General features: G+C 48.8%; 1 protein-coding gene across 1 annotated transcript in view; it reads right to left on the bottom strand.

Annotated features, from left to right (window-relative positions):
- Nucleotides 1-3204: 3204 nt before the first annotated feature.
- LOC119109351 (sulfotransferase 1C4) overlaps nt 3205-8485 on the bottom strand; it is an 8789-nt gene continuing 3508 nt past the window's right edge. The window contains exons 2-4 of the mRNA XM_037232967.1: nt 7084-7305; nt 6037-6305; nt 3205-4211 (exon numbers count right to left, since the gene is read on the bottom strand). Of these exons, the coding sequence (XP_037088862.1) occupies nt 3678-4211; nt 6037-6305; nt 7084-7303 (1023 nt within the window). The 5' untranslated portion in view covers nt 7304-7305 and the 3' untranslated portion in view covers nt 3205-3677. The remainder of the gene's footprint in view (nt 4212-6036; nt 6306-7083; nt 7306-8485) is intronic.

Below are 8485 nucleotides of genomic sequence, written 5' to 3'. Positions count from 1 at the left end.
GTAATGTTTTATATTTAAAACCAAAGCGGTTTTTCCAATCACCAGATTCCGGAACAGTACTCAGTAGTGTCGTGGTGAAAAACTGCATTCGAACCTGACCGGCGGGGGACAGGGGCTATAGCTGATGAACCCCCTTGGCTGCACCACTGGTATGCTCAGTCAGGTACAACGCAAAACGGCATAAATTGACGCTGCAGATCCAGTTCCACCTCCAGGCAATTATTTGCACGAGGAATGCTATTTGGATTGGCCTTCAATACCAAACCTGTCGTGCTTTTCTAAGTGCGGAAGGCTGGAAGCCTCCTGGGGGGAGGGAAGGGGGGGGGGAGGGGGGGGGGGGGGCGGGGGCGGAATCTTGTCAGGACTAGGTCCGGCAATTTCAGGGTGACATCATCATGAGGATACCTGATGAGGGTGCTTGAGGGCGTTTAGGTGTTAAAAGGATTTCATTACAGCTTTTTCAATAATCTTGTTCACGTATTTCTAAGCGCCTTTTTACAAGGCGAACCTCAGGGGTTTCTATAGTATGTTTCCAATCCATGCCCGACGCTAAAACAGACATGGCTTGTCACATATTCCAACACCAGCCCGTATCATTGCACCATGTTTTTCACCCAACCGACTTTTGGGTGAGCAATTTGAGTTAGATAGATTTGAAATAGTACCTGATCACATTATCACCTAGTCGTCACCAAGTGCTTCGGACTTTATCGGTCCAGATACGCCTTTCTTCAAACTGATGAAACATTGAGAACGCCACTTTTTGTCGTTCTTTCTGTACAACACCAGCGACATAACATTTTTACATCTTAGATCGATGCATCTATGTACATCCCCAGCATTGGGGTTGCACCCGCCTAAACTCTCAAACGTATATCAAAGAGGACAGCTGGGTTTTCGCAAGTCGTGCAGACGATAAATGGCGGCCCGTCGGGCTTAAATATATGGGCTCTCAGCAGGCAAAATGGAGATTCTCCCAAGTTGTTAGGGGAGTGACATCTATTTTGAATATTTATTTCTAATGGACGCCCATTCGACTAATGCTAAACTTTCAGAAAGTTGAAGCATCAGGTTCCTGCTCAACCCCTCTCTCCCTACCTCCACTTCCGCCCGTTCCAGGCGACACCTTCAAAAGCTCGAAAATAATTAAAACAGCAAACAAATCTGTTCAGATGCTGACAACAGGGCGTAAGTATGCAAACTGAATTGGAGAAAGGGGGCTAAACAGTGAAAAAACGGCCCAATAGGTAAAAAAGTGTTTCTCCCCGGATTCGGCCCACTTCCTCCTTGAAGCTGGGAGAGGGGAGACTGGAATCCGAATTGAATGAGTTTAGGGGGGGGGGAAAGCCCGCCAACTAAAGTAGGAAACTACAATGGACTCTTGAATTCTTATTTCATTATCCAGGTGGGGACGAGATGAGATGTGTATATATATATATATATATATATATATATATATATATATATGCATGTAAATATGTACATGTAAATAAACACGTATATAAATATATGCATATATACATATATACACATATGTATACGTATACATAACTTCTCCCTCTCTCTCTCTCTCTCTCTCTCTCTCTCTCTCTCTCTCTCTCTCTCTCTCTCTCTCTCTCTCTCTCTCTCTCTCTCTCTCTCTCTCTCTCTCTCTCTCTCTCTTCTTTTTCTCTCAGAAACGAGTTAACAACCACTGGTTCTGGAAATGTTAGATGAGTGGATCAGCGTTGCTGTGAAAGTGAACGCGAACATCACCGGTTTTCCTGACACTTGCAAATGGTCAAAATATGGGTAAAGAAAGTGACAGGGACATCAGACTGAAACATGGTACACACTAGACGTAATGCGCTGATTCTGTGATTAAGTCCCGATCCAGGACAGCTCTGCCAATGATGAACACCAGGAACGATACATATGCCTGACTTCTAGAGGATAGCAAGTGCTAATATCGGTTTGTCAGCGATGCTTCAGGTTAACGGTGGAACGTGACCCTGCGCCCATCAGACGTGGCGGCAATGCAAGAAACTAGCAGGTGGAGAACAGTTAAAAGCAACGGAACACCATGACTTCATGCGTCACTTGAATGATGGGTGGCAAATGTTGGGCCTGCAGCAGAGCCACAGAGCTTCTTACACCTGCACGTTTATAAAGAAATTTGGTGAATGGTCTACAGCATCGCATTTTTTCGGTCGCAGATTTTTGAGCGTCTGTCTAGCTCTACTTCCTCAATGTCAGCATGTTTGTGCATGCTATTATTGCACGTAAAATATTCTTATCAGAGACAGTGCGTACCCTATGTGCTCCCTCGTCGCATGTGTCACTGGCTTTTACCAATTCAGTTACAAATAGAGGAAGCATTCTTTTCCATAAAACCTAGTGATTTTGTAAATTCCCAACGGCATTTGCAAAGCTTTTGACTGCCAAATAAGTCTGAAAATTCCCAGGGGAATTTATTAACTCCTCGGAAAGCCAGGGAATTTGCAAATTCCCTAGTTAGTTTGCCAACTCACGCGTTGTTTATACTCACCGAAACATACACCTTTGACCAGTTGCGAACCAACCTTTCAGCATCCTAGTCGCCGGCATCTTTCTCCAAGGCCACGGAACGCGCGGGTAATGAAAGCATTGCGTCATTGCGCCACTGATCATGCTCTAAGCTCATAGTAACATACACAGATCAAGAAAATTAAGACGGTGCATATCCATTTGCGGATCCCAACTATGTACCTTATTACCTATGTAAATAGAAAACAAATTTGCTTGACGCTAGCAGGACTTAGCCCACCACGGACATTCAGTACCGTTCCTTGCCATCCAGTTGAAAGCACGCGGTCGCTGTTGTACACAGCAAACGATCGTTTCTTGGGCTGCGACAGGTGCTGTTGTTGTTATTGTATCTCTCGTCTTAGGTGCAGACGATAGCCAGGAACGTTAAGCCCAACGAAGAACAAAGCTATGATCCATCCGTCCTCGCTCCTGCTGAGCGACTGACACTCCTGCCTTCCCTCCAACAACACCTGCCTCGCACCAGTGGGCCAGGAGTTACAGGAGAATGGCACTGTGGAGGCTAAATAGGGTCAAATGCGGGACTTTTTTCATTCAATGCTGATAACTTGCTTTTTTGGCTTGTTTGCTAGCGATTACTACAACGTTGGCTTTCAGTTTGGTTCTTCTCCCATTGCCTTTCTTGCCTCGTGTTTCAGTAGTTTTTTTAATTTATTGTATGTCATTGCATTTGTGGCATAAATGGAATTCTCTGCGACCATGATTGGAAACTTCACGGCAGTCTGAAGCTTTTTACTCCAGGCGACAGCTTTTCTAACCGCTCATGCATGAAGCTACACAAAGCAGTGGGTGGCGGAACGACATCAACTGTTGTCATGAGACGTGGCAGCCAACTTCCCAAGTAACTGGTGGAGTTGTGAAAGAATAGCGCAAAACGGCTGTCAACAATAGGAGACGGAATAAAAAGTGTTATGCACTAAAAATATAAACTTTAAGTTAAAAGTTGCTGCCGCTGCCATTGCACGTTATTACAGGGTTGTCGCATGCACTCATATGACCGTCTGCACCGCCACTGAACGCCAGTGCACCTGCATTTTAGAGAGTCCAGAGGTTGTGTAAGGAATAACACAGCGTTGCACTTTAAGTTGCATCACCACAGTTGTTCCCAGTGGTCATTGTTGACTTTCGGGGATGTCTGTCACGAAGGTCAAGTCCGTATTTGCCAACTCCTCTTTCATCCAGGCTTCTATTTTCCTGTCCATCTCTGGGGTGAGGTGATTCTTCCAGTCCCCCGTCTGCCCTTTCCTCATGAACTTCCTGTTCGGATCGCCGCCCCATGCCGTCCTAGACAACCACTCCCAGTTTACCCACTGGTTGTCTTTGAAGTTCCTGAAGTGCAGGTGCTGCTCCAATTGGTCTAGCTGCTTTTCCGTCGTCGGTTTGCCCAAGAACTCAGCTACCTTGATAATACTTCCTCGCAGATCTTTCTTCAGGTCTTCGAAGAAGAGGAACAACATGTTGGGATGATGGCGCTGTCTCCAAGCCTCAAGAACGTGAGGGAAGTACGGAAGGTTCGCTCCCAGGCCGTCGATAAAGAGATCCACAAGCTCCTCCAGACCGAGGCTCGGCATCGCCTTGTTGAACAAGTGCTGGTGGTGGAAGAAAGAGACGCACGCGTCCTTCGGGTTCCGCGCGACGTAAACCACCTGCAACACAGTGCATGCGCTCATTGGGCGTGCGTTTTTGTTCCAACTTCCACGGGGAGATAAGTGGAAGGTATGGAAATAATGAAAATGGAAAGACGACAAAAAGATGGAAGCAATAAGGATACCAGGCCGAGCAAAGTGCAAAAATCCAAAAGCGACTGGTGACCATTGGGACTGCTCCGCAACCGGCTTGGTGACACTAATGAAACCGCTCTGGTAATTCATGTATCTCTCTGCCATTAGGTTATTCGACAAGCGTGGGGGCTGATGAAACCTTTAGATGTGATGCGCATCGGCAAGAGATGCCATCATTTTTGACCTACCAACATGTCTATGAAAAAAATATCCTAACCCGCGCCCGGCGAGGGGAAGAGGTTGACTTGTCTCTATGGTTTTTCGAGCACAGTTCAACAACAAACCATTGCAGCGACACCAAATGATCAGTACCTGTTTATCAATTAATTTTGCATCCTTTATGCAAATTTGACGTTAAATCTACCAAGTTGAGTGTCCTAGGTCTGGTCAAAGAGGTCCACCTCGTAATAACTTTTACAAGTAGCGATTTTGTGAGTCACTTGCCATTGTTCAAACTTGCTTTAGTAGTAGGGCATGCCAGAGCCTACAGCTTGCACTTTCCAGGTTTTTTCGAAACAGGCGAGGAGAGCGACCTTAAGTCAGGTCAATTTTTGCCCTTTTCGTACAAAATGCAAACTTGTGCGTATTTTTATGTGGGTTTGGTGTTTTTATCAGAGGAAAGGTGTACTAAATCACACTCACAACCAGGATATGACCAGAAAGCACATGACCTCAGCCCGGGTCATGACCTATCCCTATGGGTGCCTTCTACAAAACACACACTGAGCTAAAAAAATAAGCAGTTTTATTGGGTAATTTTGAACAGAGAGCTGGAATATTTCTCTGAAACCATGTAATATCATTCTAATCAACAATGAAGTCACGATTAGTAACATGAGGACATGCGAGATCATCTGAGGTTGTCCGAGTTCAATGACCGACGTTATCAGTAGCGGAGATGCTAGGTGAACGAACGGGACCATGCAAAATGTAGACAACAGCTATATGACCTTGAGTACCTGCCGATGTACATCACATTATTTCTGATCATAGAAAAGAATTGTACTGGTCACATAGACACGGTTAGCCTTCATTTTTCATTTCACTAAGTCATTAATTCGACCTAAGCTGACCTCAGATAACATCTAGATCGGCCTAAAATGGTATTGTTGCGTTTGGAATGTTTTTCCCAGAGCTGCACCTAATGAAAGTAACTTACCAGAAGCTCACTGTGAAAAAGTATCGTTCTTGTAGGCTGCTTCTAGACCGATTTTGAACGGTGGCCTGATCTGACCTGACCCATGAAGAGGAACATAAATGGCTATAGTAGACTCCCCACTGTCTAAACGCTTATTTGCCTGCGCTGTGAGCCCCGCACCGCTGAGTACTGTGAACCCGTATCGCTGAGCCCCCAGTGCTGTCAACCCCGCACTGCTGTGGCCCCAGCCCTGTGAGTCGCACACTGCTGAGCTCCCAGCGTTATAAACCCCACACCGCTGTGGCCCCAGCCCTGTGAACCCCACACCGCTGAGCCCCCAGCGCTGTGAACCCCACACCGCCGTGGCCCCAGCCCTGTGAACCCCACACCGCTGAGTCCCCAATGCTGTGAACCCCACACCGCTGTGGCCCCAGCCCTGTGAACCCCACACCGCTAAGCCCCCAGCGCTGTCATCCCCACATCGCTGTGTCCCCAATGCTGCCAACCTCATACGGCTGAGTCGCCAGCGCTGCTCGGCTCGGCCGTGCCCACCTTGCAGGTATCGAGGAGTCGGGGCGGGCACATGTGCAGCGGCAGGTGCGTCTTGACGAACCAGGGCCGCGGCCGCGCCTCGATCGGCCCGAAGAAGATGCGCTTCGACGGCGTCTCGGGCTCGGCCCGCACGGCGGCGCGCCGGTGCACCGGTGTGATGGCCAGGATGTCGAGGAAGTGCCAGCGGTCCGGCATCAGCATCGTCCGCGCGCCGGCGAAGTCGCAGTCGTTCTGCAGCAGCCACACCAGCTCCTGCGTCCACGTGGTGCCTGTCGGGACGCGCGACGACATTGAGCGTCTCGTGGCGGAGGGCGTGTTCGTGCTTCGTGGCGTCACGTGACGCAAAACAGCTGCCGCCAGAGCCCGGACTAACATCGGTTGGACTAAGAGGATAGAACGTGAGCTTTCGTTTTACAGCGCGATCTCGGGATGAGCCAGTCATGCCGTGAGATATTGAAGTTAGGATGACAGGTTATGTTTACCAGATTCCATGCAAAATGTGTGCCTCTCCCTCCAGCACGACACTCAGTCATAAATTAGACGCACTTAATGGAGCTTTGTGACCCGGTCTAGCACCCAGTCATTACGCGCATGAGTAATGAAGTGTTCCAAAAATGGTTGCACTGTGTTCATAAGTTCTGAAATGTCTCATTTATTACCATTACCATTCGATTCACTGCCACACAAAAATGGGAAATATGCCGGCCTAAACAACAATTTTCACACAATAATACATGAGTATAATTCTTCTACGTTTACTGGCTTTCTCATAACATTTCCTATGCAGCCTTATTTTAAGCTTTCTGGCACCAGCTCCAAGACGTCTCCAACGTTAAGGGTAACTGGTGGTTTTAAAAGCTTTTCTTCCGCACAATAAGCCCATCCGAAAAGCTGACCCATATGGTTCCGTTTCCCCCCCCCCCCCCCTGCCGCGACGCCGCCTACAAAGCCTTCAAAGCCTTCGACCCTCAATGCACATTCGCTGCCCGCCCCGGGACCCGGCACCGCGCGGCAGCCCGCCAGCGTCACCCCGCCCCGTCTCCTCACCGCACTTGGGCAGCGTCACGACCCACGTGTCGTCCGGGTGCAGCGGCGTGTTGTAGCACCGCTCCAGGATCGGCGCCGCGTCGGGCGCGAGCATCACCCGCGACGGGCCGAACATGGCCGCCCCGCACGGCTGGTACGCCCTGTAGGCGGCTCGCAGGCGGGCATCCTCCTCCGGCGTCGGCTGCTCCGGCGCCCAGGGCAGCGGCAGCTGGCTCGACATGGCTGCAGGGCACGGCCCGTCAGGTCCAGGCGGCTGACTTCTCATGTTATGCTTCGTGACGTAGTGGGGAGATGTTGAGGATCGATGGCGATGCGGATGGTAGAGGATGTTTTGGTGCAGGTTGCCGCCCATTGGCGTGCCTTTCGAGCTTGTGTCGATAGCAGACGCGTTTGTGGGGATCTCGAAAGTTTACGTCGTTCGGTTGTACCCCTCTTTTGTCCCCCAGGCAGAAATTTTTGGGAGGAGGAAGAACAAGCAACCAATTATTAATACTAACACTCAGCATGATCAATATGTACGCAGTCAACACAAAAATTACGAGATACCACAATACTTCAGTCTACCTCTCATTGTAAATAAACGTTTAAGCTTTTCCCTCTCTCTCTCTTCTTTCCATTCTCTCTCTCTCTCTCTCTCTCTCTCTCTCTCTCTCTCTCTCTCTATCCTCTCTCTCTCTCTCTCTCTCTCTCTCTCTCTTCTCTCTCTCTCTCTCTCTCTCTCTCTCTCTCTCTCTCTCTCTCTCTCTCTCTCTCTCCTCTCTCTCTCTCTCTCTCTCTCTCTCTCTCTCTCTCTCTCTCCTCTCTCTCTCTCTCTCTCTCTCTCTCTCTCTCTCTCTCTCTCTCTCTCTCTCTCTCTCTCTCTCTCTCTCCTCTCTCTCTCTCTCTCTCTCTCTCTCTCTCTCTCTCTCTCTCTCTCTCTCTCTCTCTCTCTCTCTCTCTCTCTCTCGCTTTCTCTCATCTCTCACTGTCTGAAATATGAATGACTTCGATCCATCCGCGTTTCCTGGAACACCCTACACCATTGAAGTCAGGCATGGAATAATAACATTTGATAAATAACCAGCCGAAACCTGTAATTTGTGGGTCGTTGACCTCACAGTGAATGACAAGAGGGAGTTGGCCACTTTCTGGGCTTTTCACTACGCGTTAAATCAGACGCGTACAACTTGACACGTGAAACCCCTTTTCTCGAAATTCTTCTAAATAGCTCAGAATTTCAGGTTAAAGTAGCCGCTCCCGCTGGAAAAATCACATTGGCCTCCCTGCTTACCACTATGGAAGCAATGCATCTCATTTGCCTCGCTTTTTTCCAACGCAGGAGCGCAGCCAGAGCCTTGGCAAGGGGGGCACCGGGTTTACAGAGGGCCCCCTGATAGCAAAGGACCCCTCAAAATCGTCGATT

This window comes from Pollicipes pollicipes, unplaced genomic scaffold (assembly GCF_011947565.3).
Source record: "Pollicipes pollicipes isolate AB1234 unplaced genomic scaffold, Ppol_2.1 Scaffold_2555;HRSCAF=2994_pilon_pilon_pilon, whole genome shotgun sequence".
In the NCBI taxonomy this organism is placed as follows: domain Eukaryota; kingdom Metazoa; phylum Arthropoda; class Thecostraca; order Pollicipedomorpha; family Pollicipedidae; genus Pollicipes; species Pollicipes pollicipes.
This window is presented reverse-complemented; position numbering and strand designations above follow the sequence as displayed.